The sequence below is a fragment of the Rattus rattus genome, chromosome X (genome assembly GCF_011064425.1).
Source record: "Rattus rattus isolate New Zealand chromosome X, Rrattus_CSIRO_v1, whole genome shotgun sequence".
NCBI lineage: Eukaryota > Metazoa > Chordata > Mammalia > Rodentia > Muridae > Rattus > Rattus rattus.
Genome location: NC_046172.1, coordinates 32,761,890 through 32,787,649, shown reverse-complemented (window position 1 = coordinate 32,787,649; position 25,760 = coordinate 32,761,890). Strand labels below are relative to the sequence as shown.

The 25,760-nt window shown below is 37.2% G+C and overlaps 1 protein-coding gene across 1 annotated transcript in view; it reads left to right on the top strand.

The window, feature by feature from the left end:
• Positions 1–25,760, top strand: part of Map3k15 (mitogen-activated protein kinase kinase kinase 15) — a 167,553-nt gene that overhangs the window by 78,944 nt on the left and 62,849 nt on the right. Inside the window, exons 4-6 of the mRNA XM_032889339.1 lie at positions 3,874–4,067; positions 6,941–7,109; positions 9,139–9,245. Coding sequence (XP_032745230.1) covers positions 3,874–4,067; positions 6,941–7,109; positions 9,139–9,245 — 470 coding nt within the window. The remainder of the gene's footprint in view (positions 1–3,873; positions 4,068–6,940; positions 7,110–9,138; positions 9,246–25,760) is intronic.

Below are 25,760 nucleotides of genomic sequence, written 5' to 3'. Positions count from 1 at the left end.
ACACAGATGAACTTTTTCTATTTGTAATATTGGCACTTAAGTTTTAAGGGGTTTAATGCCAGCCAATAGCTGGTACCCTCAGGGATGGTTTGCAGCTGCTGTTTCACAGCCCAGTAATTATTCTCAGAGAACCCCATTTTCATAGTTAATGGGCATCTGAAGGCTTAGTTTGAGACAAGCTAGATCTGTTATTTATTTTATAAGGCTTCAGAGTTAAGAATTTTTAAAGATATTTGTATTTTCTTTATAAGAGTATTTTCCTGCCTGTATGTAGCATGTAGTGACCACAGAGGCCAGAAGAGGCTGATGGACTTCCTGGAATTGGAGTTACCAGTGATTATGAATTGCTGCCATGTGGGTGCTTAGAACTGAACCTAGGTCTTCTGCAAGAACAGTCAGTGCTCTTAACCACTGAGCCATCTCTCCACACCCAAGAATGGGTTATAGAAACATTTTCTAAATATTTGGAAATGAGAAAATTAATTCATGGCATACACAAATCTGAAATTTGAGCTTGTATCTATACATACACTTGTATTGGCACATGGCCCCTACTCCTGTGTTTGTGTCTGTGTTGTAAATCCACACTCCTATAGCTAAGTATAGTACTCGGAACAGGTACTCCAAGTTCTACAGAACTAAAATTACTGATCCTGTGGCCCTTCAGGTAAAGCTCACCTAGTTTGAAATGTGTTTTAGTGAGACAGTGTTGGTAATTTGTTAATAGATTATTTTAAAAAATGTGACATAACACAGTGGGCCTAACACAGTGCAAAAAGACAATTTTAGGACAATTAAGTGAAATTTAAATTAAAGTAGAAACAAGAATGCTACCTATACTTCCATAAAGCAGATTATAAGTTGTAAATTTTCCCACATTTTCTGCTTTATCTTAGATCATGATATTATGAAAATTTCTCTGTAATACATTTATTTTTAATTTAAAAGCAGTCTTGTCTCTTATTCAATATCCAGTTTGGGCACACAGTATACTTTTAAAATTACCCATTTTGTGTAATGTACGCACATGCATTCATGTGACTTATGTTTATGTGAGTGCATGCAGATGATACCAGTGGTTGATGTCAGCTATTTTCCTAAAGTGCTTTCCTCATTTTTTGTTACAGTCTCTCATTCAACCTGAGGAACATCTGTTTGCCTATGGTGGCTGTCCAATGTGCTTTAGGGCTCTGCCTGCCTATGCCTGTCAGCACTAACTAGGTTTATAAACAAGCGCCAGGTCCTGCTTTCATTTGGGTTTTGTGGCTCCCAACTCAGGGTCTTACACTTGTGTAGCAGACGCTGTACTGAATAAACCACCTCCCCAACCTCACAAAAGTATTTTCTGATGTTAAATCTTTACTATGTCCTACATCCTCGATACCTTTATTACTTTAGTTCAAAAGTACTTTTAATTTGGAAGAAATTAGATGAATGGTTCTTCTTGCCATATAAATACTTTCAAAATTCAAGTTGAGATATAGGAATTTAAGGTCTAAAATTATTTTCAGGGACTGGGTCTCTATGTGTGTTAGGCTAGCCTTGAACCTAGTATAGAGCTGCAGATAGTCTTGAACTTCTGGTCCCCTGCCTCTGTCTCTGAAGTGCTAAGATTACAGGCATATACCACCAAACCTAGTTTAAGGACCATTGGTGATAAGGTTGAAATTTTTAAGCTAGTTTTTTCCCTGAAAGTTTAAAGAAAAGATTGAGTACACGAAGGGAGTGTGGAACATGCCTATAATCTCAGGATCTGGGAAGTGGAAGCAAGAGGATCCATGACTTCACAGTTCTCTTGGGCTACACAGTGAGTAGCACTGTGCTACTCACAGGCCAGCATGGGCTACATGACACTTAGTCTCAAATGAATTATACTCAGCTTGGTGACAGTCATTGTGATTTGCAGCTGGGGGCAGTGGTCTAAATGTAATCTGACTAACCCAGAATTCACTGAGGCTGTTTCTAACTAGATATATCTAGCAGGACCTGGAGTGGCATTAGCTTACTGAGCATCCCTACTCAGTCTTAGTTCCTGTTGGATTTGCATTCAACTAAACATCTAACCTTTTCTTTTTCCCCGTAGTCCATGCAATATAGGATTTACTTTTAGTTATTATATTTAAATTTTTCATACATATATTTTAATCATATCTTCCTCTCCCCAACTCCTCCCAGATCTTTCCTCCTTCCTCCCCACCCTGCTTCATGTTTCTTCTAATGTCCCCCTTCTCAAAAAATCAAAATAAAAAACCCAATAGGACAAAACTGCTAAAATAAAACAAAACAAAAACCCCACAGAACAACACATGGAGTTCATGCTATAAGTTCACATGTTTATTAGTTTTGTTGTATCAGAAACTCACTGTCTGCTTAGAGTCATCCTCAACCTCTGGCTCTTAACAATCTCTCTGCCTCCTCTTCTGTATCCCTGAGCCTTAAGGGGAGGGAGGGTTGATAACGACATTCCAGTTAGGACTGGTTGCTCCAAAGCCTCTTGCCTTTTGCACACTGTCCAGTTATGGTTCTCTGTGGTAGTATGCATCTACAGCCAAAAGAACCTTTTCTGATGAGGATTGAGTGAGACGTTGGTCTATGGGTATAGCAGTATGTCATTAGGAGCCATTTTATTGCTCTGTTTCTTTAGCAGAAGAGTAGTAGGTTTTCCCCTAGGCCATGACCAGTCTGGTCTCAGGTTGTTGGCTACTTGAGCAGGCTCCATCTCATGGAGTGGGACTTAAATCCAGTCAAAAGGTTGTTGGTTATTCCATAACATCTTTCCCACCATTGCACCAGTATATCCTGTAGTCAAGTCACTGTTATAGGACGTAGGGTTTATAGCTGTGTGACACCGATGCTTACTTTTCTCTTCTGGTACTGTGCAGAGTAACTTCCAGCAGCATAAAATGATCATCAGTGTTTGCTTGGGTACCAGCTCGACTTCTCCATGTTTGATGACATAAGTAGGCATTGTATTCAGGAATATGGCCTTACTATCAGGTTGTAGAGAGCAGCAATATCTCCTGGGGGTGGTCCATGGCAACCCTTTGGCCGACAATTCAACAAGATGTAAACAATTCATAGTATAATCTCCAGTTATTTTCAAATACAGTTTTCCAAAGTCAGGCCCCTGGTCTCCATTCTTTTTATTGTATATGTATGCCAAATTTATTTGAATGTTTATATAAATATATATCTATTATCTTCTATCTATACTATATATAATTATTGAGTTTAAGGATTTCATGTAAAGATGTTATAGCCTTTAATGTATTAAAAATTGAGTGCTGAATTAATGACTTTTAAAGGTAATGCTTATACTTTTCAAAGGATCATGATTTAATCAACTATAATTATTCTGTAGAACAAAAGATGTTGCTTTATATGAGTACTGCATAATGCTGTAAATTATTTCAGATTTTTTCACAAAATATTTGAAAATAATCATATGTATCAATATGTGATTCTCATAAAACCATTTTTACTCACAAAAGTTAATAGCACCTGTATTAAATCATCAAATAATGTGGGCTTTTAATTTACACTAAAAACCAATATGCCAATTGATAATCTTTGATTTTCGAGGGATCCAAGGTCTTTGTGGTTTGCAGGACAGATGACGAGCTTATATGGTTTCTAAAACTTAAACCTCTTTAACATTTTTGCCAATGAAATTCAGAGGCAAACTAGTAGCAATTTGAAATTGAGTGTTTTCTGTTTCGAGCCTAATAGATTTGTAATGGTATCACACAAAGTGTTGTCCATATTGCACACCTTTCTCCTTCCCTATCCTACCAGGCATACAGCTAAGGGCCATAGCTGTGTACTTCTGTATCACTTGCTTTCTGAAACACTTTTTGTTTTATTTTTTTACAGGCATCTAGCGGAAATTATTATTTCATCCCCTACACTGTGACACCGTGTGCTGATTATTTTTGCTGTGAGAGTGATGCCCAAAGGAGAGCCTCGGAGTACATGCAGCCTAACTGGGACACCATCCTAGGCCCGCTGTGTATGCCCCTGGTGGACAGGTTCACTAGCCTCCTTAAGGATATTCGTGTGACTTCATGGTAATTTCTGTCAGACATTAAAAATCCTGAGAGTCTTGTGGAAATTCCCCTCAACTTTCAGGAAGGCGGTTTGAGGTATACTTTGAAGTGATCAGGATACCTAGAGAATGGGGTTCATTGGCTGTCCACTTAGTTGTCCTGGAGTTCATTAGTACTCCCTCAGTTCCTCACTAAGCTGAGTTCCTAAGATGAAGCCAGAAGAAAAGAGAACTGAAGTTTAGATGGTCAGAATTGGGCCTGAGGCTAGCCATAGTTCCCTATGTGACCTTGATTTGTAACTCTTCTTTGTGACTCTTTTTTCCTTCAGAAAATGGGAAACTTAACTCCATGATTGTTGTTAGAGCTTTTTCAACTCTTAAGATTCTGTGTTTTTAGATAATTACTGAATATAACTTTATACTTTCAGTTATTCAGGTTCTGAAAATGCCAAAGCAAGGTCATTCTGACCTTAAGTTTTTGCTATAAGCATGCATTGAGTCAAGCTTCAACCAACCTGACCTCAGGATGTCCTGTGGCATGTTATCCATAGATTGACGTCATAGGGTATGGTGTCCACTCAGAGGTGGACAGGTTTGAGTATGAATCCTGACTTAGATGATTGCTCACTGGATAGTCTTGGAGAAATCACTGCCTCTTTTTGTACCTTAATGATCAATAAGCCATACCTTTGGTATTGTTAGTTGAAAAATTAAAGGCAGAAAATTATTCTTAACTAGAGGATCCTCATTGTTTTGCTCACAGCCAATTTAAAGGATTTATTCCTGTAAGTTGTGTCATAAGAAGGATTTGTTCTTCCAAAACAAATGAGAATCCAAAGGACTGGCAGAACTGACTTGTAATGAAATGTCAAGGAACACAGGTCATACTTTGGCTCAGATCATGGCACCCTGAACTGTGGAGGGTTACCATCAAAGTGCTGCATGAAAGACACACTTAGTAACAACTCTCACCTTTTCTCTCCTCTTGCCTTTCCTTGGGATGCAGACTTTAATGGGGAAGAAGTCTCAAAACCCTAATGGCAGCAACAGAAAACAAATAAGGGGTACTTTGACACCTTTCTGGCTATTATTTTACTTCAAAGGAAAAATTTGTAGTGGAATTTAGAGAGAAACCTCTCCTAATAGCATGTTTTTAGGTCAAATGAAGAGGTGCATAGCTTAAATCTGACGGAGGAATCATGTCTTTAAGAAGTAGGTTCAAGTTTGTTTCTCATTCATTTAATTCCAAGTATTAGGAGGAAAAGAAGCTGTGGGAGGGTTGTTTTAATTTCCAAAGGCTCAAAATACCTATTGGTACACTTTATCCTGTGACTGGTGCTTGACAGTGGTTAATGAGGATGTTAATGGTGCTTATGTTTAAAAACCTCTGTAACAGGAATGACAGGTAAATTTTTAGCCCAAGTACCAACTCTGGCAAATTTATTATCTTTATCTTGAGTCTTGTGTTTGAAAGTACTCGGAAACCATTTCCAAGTCCACAGTGATTAAGAGCATACCAGACACAGAAATGGCTACATACTGTGTATCTGATGTCTCCAACATGTCAGGCATAATTTCATTTGCATAAAAGTTACTGTTCTTATTATATTTTATTTTTAAGTGATTTTTCAGTTACTTTTGAAAACCAGACTAAAGTATAACTTTTTATTCATCAGGCCAAACTAATAACACCTTAATGGCCTTGATGCCTTTATAGTCTGCTGAATGGGCAATGAATGTAACCTAACTTAATGACTCATTCAGTCAATAACAGAATTTTAAATACTGGCAGGACCTACTAATTTGCTCATCATTAGTGTAATGGCACTTGACAAATAAGGAAATAGAGTAAAAGCAGTGCCGTGGTATTTTTACATTAGAAACCTTTCTGTAGGCTATTACTCTATTCTTTAAATATTAATTGAGGTCTTATTAGGAACATTGGACCAGGCTATGTACTATATGCACATTTATGTGCCACTATTTTATAATTATTCAGACTAAGTACCATCTGTTCTCATTTTATGTTATTTTTCCTTCTACAAAGCTTATTATTTAGTTTAGTCTTTCCTAAATTTATTCTTTATGGTTATTTATATAATTTCAGCCTCTTAGTGGGTTGATACCATTACCACTTGGTAATGCCCGGGCTCTATTTAAAAGTACTTGGAAACTTAAGTCAATCTATGGTCATCATTGTAAGTTGACTTCTGTACAACTAAATTAGGATTCTTCAAGTCTTAAATTAAGTGCCGCATATTAATATTGGTTGTATGAAAGGCAATGAAGACATTTCAGGGTAGATTTACACTGTTTTAAATGTTTTTACATACCCTTTGGTTTAAATGCTCAAAAGAGGAACATTTTTACTTTATATTAGAAGACATTTTGCAGAAAAAAAATATAACAAAGAAAGCTAAGGGTGACAATTGTCTGTAATCTTCCTGGCATGTCCTCTTTATACCCCTTGTAGGATTGCTCGAAGGTACACCACCAGTTTCAAATCTCCTACACCTAGGAACCATTTCACTACTACTAACTGGGAACACTTAGAAGATGAGAATGTTTCTAAAATGAGTGTATTTAGTTTTTTCATGTCTTTTGGAGTTTTGTTTGGCTTTTGATAATCCATTGAAAATTCTATAGACTGTCTGAAACTTCAGCTTTGAAGATATTTTAAGGTTGTAATAAACTGAATTTTATTATCACTTACTAGTTTATTTCTGCAGTATGCAAAAAAGGTAGACCTCATCTTATGTTTATTGGTATAGGAAGGCTCAGGAATTGGCCAAGGTCCTTATGTGTTATTGAGAACCATGCTTGTTTGAGCACTCAAGAGAGTCCTGGATGCCTGGATGCCTGTATATGGTCAAGGGTTTTTGTTTCTTTCTCCAGTGTTTATTATAAAGAAACATTGTTAAATGACATTCGGAAAGCCAGAGAGAAATACCAAGGTGATGAACTGGCAAAAGAGCTGACTCGGATCAAATTCCGCATGGACAACATTGAGGTTCTGACATCAGACATCATCATTAACTTACTTCTGTCCTACCGTGATATCCAGGTATGAAATGTGCTTAGGTCTGGCTAACATATGCCTGACTTTTCTTTGTTATAAGGAATTCTTCATACAAAGTATGGATACTTCTATTAGGAGTGTGATGAAGAAGCTGCTCTATCTAAATAGGTGTGTAACCTGGTGATGGGCTATTGTGTACGATTTAGAGATGATTTGTCTTCTCAGAGCTGGAACACGCACTGCAACAAGAGGTCCTATTTGTATAGAATTTCTTAAAAGAAGAAAATAAGAAAATAATAACAACAACTATAACAATAATAATAATAATAATAATAATAATAATAATAATAATAGACAATGCTCCAATTCTTCGTAATCTAGATTCATTAAGTCCTCCTAACCTCTGGTTTAGGTTTGCCATTATTGTGCTGTTATATTTTAAATAAAGGAATTAAGTAACCTGCCCAAACTCACAGTGCTGTAAAGTCAAGATTCAAACATAGGCTGACTTGCTTCATTGCCCTTGTTCCCATTAAACCTTCAATTCATCTTTTTCTTTGTACCACCACTCATCAGTGAGAGTAGCAGCAGCTGGGCTATGTTACAGAGCTAAGGAGTAGGAGATGGTTATTCTAAAGTGGCACCGGGAAGTTACTAAGACTTTTGAGACCCAAGTGATAAGGTGGAAGAGAAGGAGTGAGGATTCCTCTGCTGCACAGGTTTTAGAGTGTCTCGATTCTTCCTTCTGTGCCACAGTCTAACATGCTTTCCTTGTAATACTGCAGTTACATTGCAGGTACGTGTTCTGTGTTAATTTAAAATGATGGATATCCATTTATGATCTGGACTACGACAGAGTTAGCTACTAAGAACCCATGGCTCAAGTGAAACAAATATAGCTATGCCTTAATAATGGTGGCTCTATGCAACAAAAAAAAAAAGATGACTGACCTTTTCTTGAAGTGTCTTCTTTTTGGTATTGATTTTGCTGTTATTTGGAGACAGGGTCTTGTATAGCCCATTGGCCCTGAACTTGCTGTGTAGGTGAATGACTTTTGAACTCAGATGCCCAAGTTTTTCACTCCCCAATACATAGTGACTAGAGCATATGCCACCATACCCAGCTTCCTGAAATGTTTCTTGGAGTATGGATTTTTCTGCCCTTCCCTTCCTGAAGTTTCCTCGGTTGTTAATTTTACATCAATAGAAACTTTAGGCTTAAAGTAGAGCTGAAGTTCCAGGAACATATTGTCTTCTTTCTGATTGCAGCACCAAGGTTCAAAGCTTGTGTCAGATACCTAGGAAGATCTCTTCTGCTGATGGCTAGCAGAGAGTTTGCAATACTAGTATTTCTATGCTTGGGGTAAAGAGTATTGTTAATGGCACTTTGAAATGGGACATACTTGGTAGCAGTGTAACCCTAGGGTAATGTATGCAGCATTTGGAACAGTAATTTTCAACCTGCGGGTATTTGGCACTGTCTGAAGAGATATTCCATTTGTCAAAACTGACTTGTAGAAGAGGTACTTGTGTCTTCTAGTTGGGAGGCAGGTACCCATCTAACAATACACAGGACAGCATCCCAGAGCAGAGATGTAGGCCCAGAATATCAGCAGTGCTGCAGTTGAGAATTTCTAAATTACATTAATTTGATTAATTTAGCCAAAGTATGAAGAAGTAAAATGTTTCCTTCATTTGCATGGGAAAGTGACTAGGTTTTCTTGTATTTATCCAACTCATTTTAACACAGTTCTGCTGCTGGTATTAACCCTCCCATATTTAGCACAATATCTTTTTCCTGTTACCAAGCTCACTTGCCCTCTTTTTGCAGGATGCACCAAATTTTCTCTTGATCTTTGTGTGCCCTCTGGTAGCAGGTATCTCTGCTCTGTCTCATCTATTTTCTGATATTTTTTCTCTGTGCTTGTCAAGGCTACAGTTAACTTCACTAAATACTATCTGCAAAGAACGGTTTCTTTTTAAATTTGGAGGCTGTCTAATGTTTATAATTATTCAGAAAAATCTATAAAGAGCTGTTTCCTGTCTCTCTCACACTCAGACCTTTTGCCAACAGGACTATGACGCAATGGTCAAACTTGTAGAAACATTGAAGATGCTGCCTACATGTGACTTGGCTGATCAGCACAACATTAAGTTTCACTATGCATTTGCACTGAATAGGTAAGGATGGCGTGTGTAGGATCGGCAGATGTGTGATCTGTTAAATTCTTCTGTTGTCTTTTCAGTCATCAGGATACAAGTCACATGCTAACTGCCAAAGGTATGAAATATACACTATACTCTGCCTTGGGGATATAACTAACTTTAAGATCAGACATGAAAAAAATCCTAAAGGGCCAGGTGTGGTGGTGCATGCCTTTATTCCCTGCATTCCAGAGGCAGAGGCAGGCAGATATCTATTAACTCAAGGCCAGCCTGGGGATGCCTATGTGTTTGTGTGTGTGTGTGTGTCTATGTGTATGCATAAACATGTGTGTATAAACTTAGGTGTGTTTGCACATTCATAAAGAAGGAGTTGAAATGGAATTACTCCATAATAAGGGCAACAATGACTCTACTAGACACCACAGGCTAACAAATAAAAATCCCCATGCCAGGAATGTGTGGTCTTTTGAGTTGGACACACAGCGAGGTCTCCATAGACCTGCCAACATATTACAGATGATTGCATAATGCTATTTGTTACCATACAGATCTTGGAGCAAGACCCTGTTCTGATGCCGAGTTGCTCTTTATATTTGACTCCACAAAACATGGAAGAAACTACAAAGCTGCTGCCTTCTAGAAAGTCCATCCCGCAGGGTAGCTTTATAGTGTAGGAAGATGCTGTAAGGTTACATCAGAGGAGAAAAGCAGACAACTAATTTTCTAAAAGTGAGCTTAGTGCTACTGGTGGCGTAGCCAAACACTGCGACCAGAAGTAACTTGGGAAATAGTGGGATTATTTGGCTTACTGTTTATCACTGTTTATCATTGAAGGAATTTAGGATAGGTACTTAAACAGGGCTGGAACCCAGAAGCAGGAGCTAATACAGAGGCAATGGAGGGCTGTTGCTTAGTGACTTGCCTGTTCCTTGGTTCAGCCTGCTTTCTTATAGAACCCAGGGCCACAAGTCCAGGAATAGCACCACCCACACAATGGGCTGGGCTCAACCACATCAACCACTAATTAAGAAAATGCCTCATAGCTTGATCTTATGGAGACATTTTCTCAATTGAGGTTCTCTCCTTTTCAGACAACTCCTTAACTTGGACTCAAGTTGAGTACAAGTTGACATAACAAAATTGGGCGTCAGAACAAGTGAGTTGCTACTTTCTAATTCCATTGATGGGAATTTAGTTTCACCTTGCCACAAGTGAAATTGAGAATGTAGTTTCTAATCAGAAAGTCAATCTAAAACATGTCTACTGTAAATTTGCATAATGAAGTAGTTTCACATTCAACCTCTCAAAACTTCAGTGTATCTAAACAGTCTTAGTTTCTACTGTCTTTCTCTTTATTCTATTGATAATATATGAGGGAAAATAAATATTTTAAGAATTATGCATTCTTTTCAGTCTACAGGCAAGCTGTTACTTGCGAAATCATGTCACATCGATACAGAAGAGTATTCTAAAGTTAAAGAAGAATAGAATATCCTCATCAACCTTCCAACTAATGAATGATGCTCTCAACAATGAATATATGGAAATAAGTGCCCGGCTGGAGAGATACTAGTGGTTAAGAGCACTGGCTGCTTCCTTCCAGAGGTCCTAAGTTCAATTCCCAGCAACCACATGGTGGCTCACAGCCATCTGTAATGAGATCTGATGCCCTCTTCTGGTGTGTCTGAAGACAGCTACAGTGTACTTATATATAATAAATAAATCTTTTAAAAAAAGGAAATAGTGTTCAGAATGATCTGAGAATTACTGTATCTTGTTTCCCAGTTTCAGAGGCTATACTTTTTTAGTAGCTGGATTAAGCTTTAGATTGTTAAAATGCCACTGGCAGCATCTTTAAGACAGCAACAAAACAGGAACCCATGTTTTCCCAGAATCTTCTAACCCATGAAAGGTCACATGTCTCTTAAATCAAGATAAAATTTGCAATCAGTGAAAATGTATTGATCTTAAATACATAATTTGATGAGTTTGAGAAATTAATACACACATCTAAACAATACCACTACCAAAATAAAAAAAATTACCTAAAAGTTTCCTGTTCCACATTATCTACAACCTCTACCTTTTCAAAGGCAACCAGTGTTGCAACCTCCATCCCCATAGATTATTTTTTCTTATCCCCAACTTCATATAAATAAAATCAAACAATATATCTATTTGGCTTCAGGATTTCAATGGTATGTTAATAATACTCATATATGCCATTGTATATATCACTAGCTTTTTTTTGTTGCTGTAGAATATTCCATTTTATAGATATGTCATTATTTATTCAGTTTACTGATGATGGCCATTTAGGATGCTCCAGATTTAGAATGTTAAAACAGATGCTTCTGTAAATATTTCTTTGCATGTTTATCAATGTATCTATCTATCTATCTATCTATCTATCTATCTGTCAGATACACACACACACACACACACACACACACACACACACACATACACACACACCCCAAAGTAGGGAGAGCATCTTAAAAATGAAGGCCAGCCTTCATTAAACCTGAGAAAACAAACTGTAATAATCCTATTCTCTTGATGTAGTGTGGTCCAATTTTAGTAACATGTGACTCTATATGATTGATTATTGATATAAAAGAATTAAATGTGTTATCACTTGTGAAAATTTTGGGGAAATTTCTTATGTACTGTAAGTACTATAAAATTAACTTGTGGGTTGGGGATTTAGCTCAGTGGTAGAGTGCTTGCGCAAGGCCCTGGGTTCGGTCCCCAGCTCCGGAAAAAAAAATTAAAATTAACTTGCTACATAAGAACTGGGAGCCATGTAAGTTGTTTGTTGCTATCTTTTCAACTAGATACATCAGAGAGTACCCACTGTCAAATAATGGATAAAATAATTGATTATTGACCTCTCAAAGACATGAAAGAATAAAACAGGGTGTGAAGTGGAAAATTGACATCTAAAGGTGGCTATGGAAGTATGAGATGATTCAGAGACAAATATGCTTCCAATCTAGAAGGAGAATAATTTGTATTGGGTATAAAAAAATGAACATTTCTTTTGCTTTCTGGTCTGATTGTCTCCTGTCAGACACTGGTTCTGTAGAGCCCTGGCAAGGGTACTTGGGTGCTGAGAACCTTATTTTTCACACAATAAGCTAGGAGTTTCCAATTGCTTAATTTATGTGGGTAGTCTTAAAGTTTCTGTTTCTGTTTAAACTTGTCTGGCCCTTAGCATAGATGTAGTAGGATATAGCTTTGTATATAGTTCTAAGGAACTTAATAGGGCTGCCATATGTATAAGAGAAAAATAATGATGGACAAAAAAGAAAGAAAGAAAAGGAAAGAAAGGAGTTTTCTTGCATTTCAGTTGACCTTTACTTTTTATGTAGTGAATCAAAACATGGCCATAAATTAGTTACTAAAGGTTGGCAGAAATGAATGATGTTTGACCCTCAGATGGCAAGGGCTCCCTGTCAGTAGGAAAGCTGGCTTGAGCCAGCCAGCTTTTCCTGGTATCTTCCACTTCACTGCATTTAGAAGCTCATTCAAAGCTCCTTGAAGTTTCCACTGGGCAGTTAAACTGCTAGCCTCTCAATGGTGTGAAATCCTTTATGAGCAATTTTGTATTTGTTATTGTTTTTATAGACAAGAATTTACTATATACACAATCGCAGGCATAATATTCGAACCAAAGATCTAGCTAGTGAGAAGAAAGATGTCTATGCTAGACAGTGTTGTTTTTTGATTTTTGTTTTTTGGGGTTTTGTTTTGTTTTATTTCTATCACCATTATGTTATCTGAGAGAAATAATTTAAAGAAGGAAATATTTGGTTTGGCTCTCACCTTCAGAAGTTTTAGACTACAATAATCAGCTCCATCACTTTTGGACCTGTGGTAAGGTGGTATGTGGTAGGAGCACATAGAGGAGCAGGGAACTCACTTCAGAGCTGACAGGAGGAAAAGGGAAAAGGAGACAAGATAAAGCTTTTCAGAGCATGCCTCCAGCGATTTACTTCATCTATCATCTCCTAGGTTTTACTCCCTCCAAAAAAATGTCATCATATTATGAATTTATCAACAGATTGACTAGGTCAGAGCCCTCAAGATACAGTCATTTCCAAAAGTCCATCAGCTGATAACAAAGCCCCTAGTATTCATATACCCCATTTGGGATATGTCATATCTAAACTCTACATTCTACCTCTGGACCCATAAAAGCTCATGTCCATCCCATAATACAAAATACATTCAATGTATTTCCAGGAGTCCCTATAATCCTAAAAGTTCTGGCACTGTTAAAATGTCCAAGTCCAAAGTCTCTGAACTCTAAAGGTAAACTATTAGTTGTAAACCTCTGTAAAATGTAGAACGTATGCTGTATACATTTCACATTCAGAGGCACAGAGAAAATATTTCCAGTCTCAAAAAGAGAAATGGGGCCATAGAAAAGAAGGACAGGACAAAAGCAAGACTAGAACTCAGAAGGACAAACCTTAAATCCTGTGGATCCATGTCCAGTATTTATGACATGCCCTGCATTATGTGAGCCCTGGGTGGGTTACAGTTGTCCTGCTGCTATAGCCTTGCTGTCTGCAGCCTATATGGGCTATATTATGGGCTGGCCCTGCTCACTACCTGCAGCTTTCTTCAGATGTTCAAGTCTCTGATATCTCTAGTAGTTTTATCTGCAAAGCTTTACACATTGCCCTCTAGGTGTTGCCTGCAGGGATATTGATCCTGCCACATATTACCTGTCCTCCCAAGCTTTCTTTTGAAGTCTGAGTAAAGCCTCATGACCCCATAAATTGTGTTTTCTGTATCTTTGCTAAAACTGAATCAGTCATATGGGTGCCATCAAGGTCTGTCGCAAGCTAAAGCAGTATCCATGCCCCCTTGGACTATGGCTTCAGTGGCCTATAAGTGCTTGGATGACTGAACATTGAGAAACACTTTCCAAATGGCCTTCTGCCAGCAGAGATCCCTGAGGTTTTTTTTAAAGCAAAGCTCTTTCAGATTTAGTTAATGTTTATACCCTTGAGCCTGCAATGGACAGGTCAGGGGTCATTCCTGAAGATAGTCAAGGTGTCTTTCCTATTGTCCTGATGCAAAATACTTGGTTTATTTTAATGGACCAAATCTATTCAACAGCTATTATTTCCCCTGCCCAGAAGCTAGCTGCTGCTTTTCTGAACAAGTTATAAAATATCCAAACTTTTCTGCTTAAAGTTTTCACTATAAACTTGACTAAAATCAAGCAGCAACATAGATGTCACAATCTGAATGTCTGGTTCCCTTGAACTTTCATTTTGTAGTTTATGACTTTTATTTTTTAGTTAATTTTATTTTTTTTACATATGAGTGTTTTTCACACATGTATGTTTATATAAATCTTGTATGCCCAGTACCTGTAGAGGCCAGAAAAGGGTATTGCATCTCCTGAAATTAGAGTTAAGAGTTTGTGAGCCAATATGTGGGTACAGGTAAATTGAACCCAAGTCCCTGGAAGAGCAGCAGGTACTCTTGACCAGCAAGCCATCTCTCTAGCCCAGTCTATCACCTTTAAATTCATCCTCCTATAAAATCTCAATACACTGTAGATAGGCTCTTTGTCATGATATAACGTGAATAATCTATAGTCTAATTCCAGGTAGTCTTGTTTCTGTCTGAGATCTCATAAGCATATCTTTACTGTCTGTATTTTAATTAATCTTTTGGTCTTCTGTGCTCTCACCAAACTTTGGTTACAACTTCTCTATCTTATGTCTCCAAATGTTCTGAAACTCCTAAGGAAGCCAGTTCCAAAGACTTGAACCATGTTATTGGGTAAACCCATAGTTACAGCACCACTACTAGCACCAAAACCTGTATTTGTCAGTGATCTCTACAGGAAAAGAGCCAATAGGTTATGTATGTGCGTATGTGTTTCTATATATGTGTATGTATATTACAAATCATGCATAATTATAAAGGAAAATTTAATATATGGCTTATACATTTGAAAGCTACATAGTTAAACAATGGCCATCTATACCACAATGGAAAGTCTGAGAACCTAGTAGTTTTTCAGTTTATAGCTAGAAGCCTCAGTAGAATAAGAGAAACCAGGGTTACCTCTCTAGTCCAAGACTATAGGTATGGAAGTTCTTGTAGGGTTGCTGATGTGAATCTATGTTGTAAGGCTAGAGAACCAGGGTCTAATGACCACAGGCAATTGAGGTAGCAGCAACAGACCTGATTGTTGGGGGAAGAAATGGAGCTTGCATGTGCTGTATGATAGACTGCTTTCCCTCTTTTATTCTGAGTCCACATTCAGGGCAGATCTTTCCACTTTGGTTGTTGTCCCTGAGGAATGGGATAATTGATGAAAGTAATTCAATCTGACACATAGCAGAGAGACACTAACCTTGTTCAGAGCCATCCAAACCCCAGCTTCTGGGATCTCCAGAGGCTGTTTAAGTGAAAGGACACTTTGTCTTTGAGATCATGTGGGCTTGTCTTCTGGAGTAGCCATAGCCTCTTTCATCAGTTCTGTGTATATTTACTATTCTAGTGTACCATCTCTTTCTATGATTATATAAGTAGCCACCTGTATTACATGTTTGTCAATAAAGTTGGAAAAAATGCTGTCTTCCAATTATTATAGTACATTGTCTTCAGCTACCATAAAGCAATGAGAAATGTTTATTATTGCTTTTTATTTTTAGGGAGGATAAAGAAAAAGGTAAAGGTACAAATTAATAGCTGGTCAATATGACCTAGGATACCATATTATTTTTAACATAGCATGATGTGGTAATACTATCTTGGGGTGTAAAGGTAGTAATATTGTGGCATAAATTAATTATATTAATCTCAAATTGCTTTAACTTATATTTTGTGTGTCTGCAGAACTACCAAAACAAACCATGAGATTCCACTTGAAATTGTTGGACAATCTCTTTATGTTGCTTGGTTTGACATATGTAACTGAGAGTATTAGCTGGTAGCTGAATGTTCGTATTTCATAATAGATACTTGCGTTAAGAAACAAATGTTTCTTATTGTGGTAAAAACATGTAATCTAAAATTTGATGCAGTAGTATTAAATACATTTTCACTGTTGTAAATCAGATCTCTAGAACTTTTTCACCTCCCAAGCAGAAGCTGTTTACATTTCAACTCTATTTTCCCCTGACTTGAGCACATAGTAACCACCATTTTTTCTGTGAACTGGACCACTTTCAACATCTTATGCAAGTGTAGTATTCTGTGGCTGACTTATTTGCCTTAGTGTAAACAAGGCCCATAACCATTGTGCTATGTATCAGAAGTTTCTTCCTTTTAAAGCCTGAGTAAGATTTCATTGTATGGATAACCCACATGTTGTCTATTCATTCATTCTTTGATGGATATTTAAGGTACCTTTGCCTCTTGGCTATTGTGAATCCTGCTACAGTGAACAAAAATCTTGCTGCATTAGTCTCCTGAGAAAATGAATTACCGTGCTTCCTTCTGCAGAGCAGCCTTGCCAATAATACAGGTTTTATTTTTGCAATCTATTTGCCCTTTCTGTCTGATTATACTGCTTCTCACTGGCCACTTCAAACCTGCCGTATCATTCTGTTTTGTTTCCTTTTTGTCCCTCCTGTTTGTCCTCCTTTATTTACTGAGTCATTTATATCTCAACAGAAATTTGTGAAAGGGAAGTGAGCTAATGAAAGATAAATAATGGTAATGGGCAAGAAGGGAGGGGAATGGGATAGGGGCTTATGTCCGGGAAATTGGGAAAGGGAATGACATTTGCAATGTAAATAAAAAATATCCAATAAAAGAAATGAAAAAAAAAAAGATCACACGTGTACATTACATGAACATACACATTTGACTTTACACAAATAAGCAAACCCATTCTCTTCAAAGCAATTGTAGTAAAATAATCTGCATTCCACAGTGTTTCCTCAATTCAGAGTGTTATGATACCAGACAGGAAGGGTTTTTTGTTTGTTTTGTTTTGTTTTGCCTCTAGAACTGTCCAAAGGCCAAATCACAAGAAACACAGAAAATTAATATAAGTTAGTGGATTTTTCAGAGAGACAAATCTGAGTTTGATGGCCAGTTTGAGTTATATGAAACCCTATCTCAAAGCAAGAAAGGAGTTTTAAAAGCTTAATTTAAAAGGTATTTCTTACTTGAAATGTTTGGGACTAAGAGTATTTTCACTTTTAGGGATTTTCCCTCCAGATTTTACAGTATGTATAGACTTTACCAGTTTAACAATACTCATCAAAAAAAAAATCTGAAAATGTTGTGAACCTCTATGGAAGAGTTGGGGGAAGAAGTGAAGGAGCTGAAGGGGATGGCAACCCCATTGAAAGATCCACAGTGTCAGCTCACCCTGAGCCTTGGGAGCTCCCAGAGACTAAGAAACAACCAAAAGCCTCAGAGAAGGGGGATGCCAGGGAGAAGAGGGGAGCATCTTCTCAGAGGCAAAAGGGACGGAGAATGGGGTGAAGAACTTTGAGAGGAGGGACCAGAAAGGGGGCAACATTAGGAATGTAAATAAATAAAATAAGTAACTAAAAAGAAATCTGCGGTTGGAGAGATGGTCCAGCAGTTAAGAGCACTGACTAAGCTGCTCTTCCAGAGAACCTGAGTTTGATTTCCAGCACCCACATGGCTCAGAACAGTCTAGTCTCAGAGGATCTGATGCCTCTTATGCTACTCATGGATACTGCATACATGGTGCACACACAAACATATATATAAAAGAAAAACATCCATATATATAATTCCTTTTTTTATTTTAGAAATCTGAAATTCAAATGTCCAAATAGGATACTCTTAAAATTTTTGTCTGTTTAGATTAGGGATACTTAACCTAAATTACCTGGATTAGTTATGACATGAAATGAGTACTTAGTTACTAGTAACTAAGTAATATCATTGTGTAGTTTGATCTTTCATAACTTTACCAATTTGAGTGATAACTTCTGATCGCTTTAAAATACCAAAAACTAGTAACAGAATGCAGGATTGCCACCAATTACTACATTCAGCTATGGAGAAAATTTATAAGAAGTTTATCACTGTGTTGTTAGTACAGAGTATTGTTGGTACAGGCACATGCTCTCTAAGATAACTGATTTTTAATTATCATACAAAGTAGTTGTTGATCTTCCCATACCCCAGTAGTCCCTCCTCTGCTTTCATGTAAGACAACTACTTTGAATAAGACAGGGTTTATTTGAATATCAATATTGGAAGGAAAAAAGAGTAGTATGGTAATTTCAAAGTTAGTTACAACATGTGTCCCATTCTTGGTGTGATTGACATTGGGGCCCAATAATTCTATGTAATTGGACCTCTCCCTGGTATTTATCTACTAGATGCCAAGAAACTTTCTGCTTCTAAATGTAACAATTTAAAATGTGTCCAGACATTGACAAATGGTTCACTATGCTGGTTGAATGCACTGGTCTATAGGGAAGATTTTCAAGATATGGAAAGAGTACCTACTTTGACATTTGAATGGCAATACACTGACAAGGTAAATTCAATTTGCTCATCTGTAAACTGGGTTGATGATGCTGGAAGTGGGCATTAAATGAAATAGGCTATGTGAAGGTATTTGTTTACTCAGTAGCAGCTGGAAGGCAGTTCCCTGAAGTTCAGTCCTCCTGCCTTCATTTATTCTCCCATTCACACTTCTTTTTTTTAAAGATTTATTAAATATATATATATATATGTATACATATTATATATATATACATACACATACATGCATACATACATACATACATACATACATACATACATACATACATACACACTGTAGCTGTCTTCAGACACACCAGAAGAGGGCACCAGATCTCATTACATATGGTTGTGAGCCACCATGTGGTTACTGGGATTTGAACTCAGGACCTTTGGAAGAGCAGTCAGAGCCATCTCTCCAGCCCCCATTCACACTTCTTAAGTCAAATTGAGAGTAAAGCTAGTGGCGTACAAAATTACTGCAGTGTCAACATGGTATCATGTGACTTAATGGCTTAGCATGTAGGAATTATGACTGTTTAAAGTAGACAAGAAAAACTATTTGTAGAATAAAAAGAAAAGGCATCCATATGTCTTAAGCAACTGTTGCTTGCCCAGAGAACATTTAACTTTGGAACAATCTGAGAAACCAAAACTATACTGCTGCTTACAACCCATAAAGCCATACACTGTACTTACATGCAGGAGGCTTCTAAAAATTAAGTAAAAATGTTATAAGCAGACATTTTAGCATAGTATTTAGGAGATAGAATATGTTAATTGCACTTCTATGTACCAAGGGAGAATCCAAACCAGCAGTGTTATATCATAATTAATGATGAACCTAAAACAATGTTAGCATTGTTCTGTCAAAGACAGTACAGCCCCAAAACAGTTAAATAAAACCAGTAAAGGACTTTTGAAGAGCAGTTGTCTTCACTACTCAACACAAGTCTTTCTAATAAGATTTAGAATATGTATTTAAGTTTTTCTTTTGTATGTTTTTAGAAAAAAATGGCTTCTCACTTTCTCTAGTGCATTAAGGTAGGGTTGTTTTTTTTTAGCCTTATACTATTAGAGTCATATGTATTAGACTTTGTGTTAATACATCTTTCTTTTGGTCTTTTAAAAATATTTATGTGCATTGGTGTTTTGCCTGCATGTAGTACTGTGTGAAGGTGTTAGATCCCCTGGAATTAGAGCTCCAGATGATTGTGAGCTGCCATATGGGTGCTGGGAATTAAACCTGGGTCCTCTGGAAGAGCAGCCAATGTACATAACTGCTGAACCATCCCTCCAATCCCCTCTTTTCATGGTTTTTAATTAATCTTAGGTTAGTATTTAAAATCATGGGCTTCCTTATAACATTTTTAAAATGTTGGGTTTTTTTTTTTTTTTCGGAGCTCGGGACTGAACCCAGGGCCCACTGAGCTAAATCCCCAACCCCAAAATGTTGGTTTTTTAATTGGTTTTTAAAAATTAGCATACAGAGTAATTGGTTTCATTACAGAATTTTCTAATTTATTATTCTTCAGTTTATAACATTGCATTTGCTTACTCTATTATTTTTCCTTGTCCTCCCCCTGCTGGTCTATTTCTCTCCCTGGTATCTTGCTTTCATGTCACAAATATATATTTAAATCTAGATCCTACATATGAAAGAAAATATGATATTTAGCTTTTTACCTTTGATTTAATAAATCTTTCATATTTGAAGTTTAATATGCAGAAAATTCCAATGACACAGCATTCTCAGTTTTATTGATGCTTCAACTACCAGATTCAGATTTTATTTAAGGGCTAGGACATTATTTATAATGCATTTTGTCAAAATTAAACCAGTAGTCATTAACCATTTGTCTTAGTCACCATTCTATTGCAGTAAAGAGACACCATGCCTAAGGTAACTAATACCAGAGAAAGCATTTGCTTATAGTTTCAGGTGTTCAGTCCATTGTCGTCATTGGGGAACCTAGTGGCATATAGGCAGGCACCAGAGCAGGCAGGCAGACAGGCAGGCAGACACACACACACTGATAGACTGGGCTTAGCATGGGCTTTTGAAACCTCAAAGCTCACCTCCAGTGACACCTTCCTTCAACAAAGCCATACATACTAAAAAGCCACAACTTCTAATCCTTTCAAATATCCAGTAGGTTCAGCCTCTTTTATGTCTCAGAATGTATTTTAAGAGATTTTATATGCATCAATTTCTTTTGCTATTGCCCCTGAAGTGGGGCTTATGATCAGAAGGAAACAGGGAAGCAGGTTTCTCAGATTTCTCAGGAAAACTTTCTAAAGGGACCCAAGGACCTCCAAATCAACCACATACATCTCCCGTCTGAGCCCAAGGATAACAGTTTACATTTTAGGCTCAATACTGTCAGTATCACAGTTTCAGGTAGTACTTTACAGAAGCCTTCAGTGCTCCTGTGTGTGTGTGTGTGTGTGTGTGTGTGTGTGTGTGTGTGTGCGCGCGCGTGCGTGTGCGTGTGTGTAAAATATTTCTAGTATATGACAGCCGTCACTAAAGCAATATGAAGAAGAAACTATTATTTCTGTGTTATGGGAACTGTCCAGAAAGATATTTGTGTGGTAGAAAATATATTTGGGAGTTACTGTATTCCATCTCTACTTTGTTGCTGTCTACCTGGGCAAGTCATATGACTTCTCAGGAATTAGAACCTCATTAAGATAAAGATAAAAGGAGAGGAACAGTGAGATGACTCAGCATGTAAAGCTATTGGCTGCAAACCTGACCATATGAGTTCAATCCCCTGAACCCACATAATGGTAAAAGAAAGTTGAGTCCTACAATGTGACCTCCACATAGATGCTGTGATATGTTTACATACCTGCATCCACACACAATTAGTGAGTATAATAGAAATGTAAAAAGGAGGATGGGACATAAGTTGGATACCAGCCTATTGGTTGTACTCAGTGCACAGTTGCAAGGTCATCTGGCACTACCCCAAGTATTTCAGTAGTTGATATCAACAAGAGGAATGGTGGAATTCAACTGTATTGATCAGTTTAGTTCAATCTGAATGAAGGGGTCATTTATGACAGAAATATGTGGTTGATGAGGAAAGTTGGTTCTAGAGTGAGGACTACATACTTATGAAGGATTTACACTTTGTTCTGTGTAACTAGGGTGTTGCTGAAGATTAAACAGGGCATCCATATGAGCCAAGTGCCAACTTCTTTTAACGATTCACCAACCTTTGTTGAATGCATTAGTTCTCTTTAAAACAAAACAACAACAAAAAGAGTTGTGTCAGATTGTCTTTGAATTTTATTTTTTCTTTTAAAAACTTCTATGAGTTTGTAACATAAAGCAGCAAATTTTATTAAATAATCCTAGATTTTTAGAGTCCTTTCTTTTATAGTGGACCCTTTCTCCTGTCGGCAGTCTCAGTCCCTAATCATAGATAGAAACTCAGTTCTGTCACCACTTGGGGAGAATGCGGCATGCTCCATATGTTTCAAATAACACATTGTATTCATGAATGTTTTGTTTAAACAATGTTTTGTCAAAACATTGGCTAGCTAAAAGACATATTTATAATTTATTTTACTCCTAAATGCTAAACTTTCCTCAAATTATTTATTCTCTTCCTTTGATTAGCCTCCATCCTGTTTTGTTATTTTTGCTCCTTGTGAATTTAGAAGCAATTTCAGGTTGATAATAGGATTTTCCTTAGTAAGAATTCTAAGGCTCTGGCAGTAGTTCAGTTGGTATTTTCCTACTATGAGCAATGCCCTGGGTTTCATTCCCCAGTACCATGTAAAGCAGGTATGGTAAGCCCAGAAGTTCAGGGTCTTCCTTGGCCATATAGTAGTAAGCTCAAGGATAGTCTGGAATACATGAGACCCTCTTGAGAGAGGGATGAGGGAGAAGTAAAGGTTAAAAGCAAACAGGTCTATATACTACAAAGTCATAGTCTACATTCTCTCCCAGAAGCAACCTCTAGGAAAAACAAAACAAACAAGCAAACAAATAGCAAAATACAAAAATAAAAACAAAACGGCTGCACACAATTTATTTGGGAGGTAATCATAGATAGGATGCTTCAGAAGAATAAGAGAGACAGTGTGACGGGGAAACCAGAAATGCCATAGGCATGGAGGACATGTGAAGAAGTAGAAAACTAGGGCTCTGTTCTAATTAGAACAAACTGTATTTTGTCTTACCTAAAGGAGAGGCAGCTGTCAGCTTGCCTACCAAATCCCACCCTTCATTGCTTGTAGACTACTCTGAAGTGGCAGTAGCAGCTGCCATCAAGGTGCTCGCAAGTCTGTGGAGATGAGTGCTGGGAGATAAGGGCAGGGCTCTGTGTGTCTGCTGGAGTTGATTTTACATCATCAGTGCCTCCTATTTTCCTCCGGGTTTCTTCTTAAAATACACTTCTTCCTACATTATATTTTTTGCAGAATTATGGAAGTCATTTCATTCTAGTTTATTATAGTGGTTTATTCTGCTCTGTGGGAGAAACCAGAAATATTTGAGCTGTTTACATGATCACTTTTCAGCCTTTTGGCTAAGATCAAGTGTGAAATGTGTACATGGGTGACGGTAATTGATATGAGAGGTATTGATGTTATATTCTATTGAAGACTTTTCTTAAACAATTATTTTATTGTGTAATACTTAGGGTAACTGAAATAGCAGGGCATAAAAACGTCATTGTCTAGGATGCCTCTGGGTAATGTACATTGTAAATCCTTCTCAGACTAATTGCTATGAATTTAGTTTTTAAGAGTAGTCTTAGAATCATTAAATCATATCAAGAATGTCAAGTGTCATTAAGGCTGTAGCAAATGTAAAATGATAGATTAATGTTGGTCAAATATCTCTGATAGTTTTCTTTTGCATGGTGAAAATTACAGGAGATACAAGATCAATAAATAGTAACATTCAATATCTAGGTTAGCTGTTCCGTATATAATAATGGCTAAATTATTAAATGTTAAGATGATAGCTGATAAAAAAGATGATAGCTGATGTCTTACATTTCTAAGATAAATTTTAACTTAGTTATAACATTAAAACTAAAAAAGGATTGCCTATCTGTGTTCTCTTCTTTTTCTAAAATATATATATATAAAATTTTTTAGATTTTCTTACATAATTTCTACACCTCCATCTCCCTCTTACCCTTCCAATTCTTCCCACCTGCCCCCTCCTCAAGTGAAGATTGTTGCTAGGATATGATATTTCTCTATTCAAAAGTGGTTTGAACCTGGGTGCACTGTCACATGGCTGTTGTCCCAGCTACTAAAATGCTGAGGCATGTGGATCTTTTGAGCCTAGGAGCTTGAGACTGCCTGAGCAACATAGGAAAAACACATCTCAAAAAAATGTTTTGTTTGACTTTCTGATAAATGAGTACCCAGAAAGCTTTTAGTGGTGAATCTCTGGATTATGTACACATACATGGAGCTTCTCCCGAGAACAACGTAGGAGTCACTATTATGAGAGAACCACCCCAGTTCCTCTCATTTATGAACAGATGGAGATTGTTGGCTTTGTCATTGATCCAAATGAAACATCAATGCTAACTATCAAAGGACCTTCTGAAATGAGAAAAATTCCTCTTTTAATTAATAATTTTATTTGTTCTTTAGAACATACATGTATAAAATGTATTTTGGTCATATCCATCCCATACTCCTCCATGAAACTTCCCTAGGCTTTCCAGAGACACATCTCCTACCCCAATTTATGTCCTCTTTATAAAATAACACACTGAGTCCAATTTGTGTTGTCCATATGTGCATGGGTGTATGATCATTCACTGGGTCACGGGCTACCTCCCAGTGACCACCCAACCCTAAAGAAAAGTGACTTTTCTTCCCTCAGAGGCCATCATCTACCAATAGCCCCCAGCCCTCCAACACACGTCATGTTGAAATTTTCATATGACTTGATTTTCTGTAGGTCTTATTCTGGTAACCACAACTGCTGTGAGTTCATGTGTATAACAACCAAGTCATGTCCAGAGAACAGCATTTCATAGCACATTCCCATCTTCTAGCTCTTAAATTATTTCCACCCTGCTCTTCTGAGATGTTCCCTTAGGTAAGGATTGAAATAGCTATCTATAGCTGAGTACTCAAAATCACTTACTCTCAAACACTTTGGATGGTTACAGTTCTCTCCAGTAACTGCTGCCCTCTGAAATAAGCTCATCTGACCAATATTTGAGACTAATCTATGTATAGTAAACAAATATTTGAAAGCAATTTGACAATGCACTATTTAGTAAAACTAAGAAATAGCAGAAAACTAAGAATTCAGAAGGAAAGAAAAGGGGGATGGTAGAGGATCACAGCACTGAACATACAACAATTAGTTTTATTATACAGGTGTATATATATGTATATGTATATATATATATGAAACTGTCAACATTTGTTAAATTTTATTTATATTTTGATGAGTGTTTATGTCTATGGGTGTTTTTTCTGCATGTATATCTGTGCACCACATGAATGCCTAATATATATGTAGACCAGAAAAGGACATTAGATCCCTTGGAATCAGAATCATGGGCAATGGTGACCCAACATGTAGATGCTGAGAATTGAACCCAGGTCTTCTGGAAGAACAGCAAGTGCTTTTAAGCAATAAGCTATCTCTCAAGCCCCAAAACTTAATGTTTAAAAAATTGCTCGTTACTCACTGGTTTTTTTGGTTTTTGTTGTTGTTGTTGTTGTTTTGTTTTGTTTTGTTTTGTTTTTTGTTAGTTTTCTTTGGTTTGGTTTTTCAAAACAGTGTTTCTCTCTGTAACAGACCCTGGCTGTCCTGGAATCACTTTGTAGACCAGGCTGGCCTCGAACTCACAGAGTTCTGTCTGCTTCTGCTTCTGCTTCCCAAGTGTGAGGGCTAGGATTAAAGGCATGTACCACCATGCCCAACTTGTTACCCACTCGTACGGAAGAATTAAATTAGCAAGAATGCATTTTGTGCTTTTAAGAAGTGTTGCCTAGCAAATCAGACGAAAGTAAGTTGTGAGTTTCTAGCAG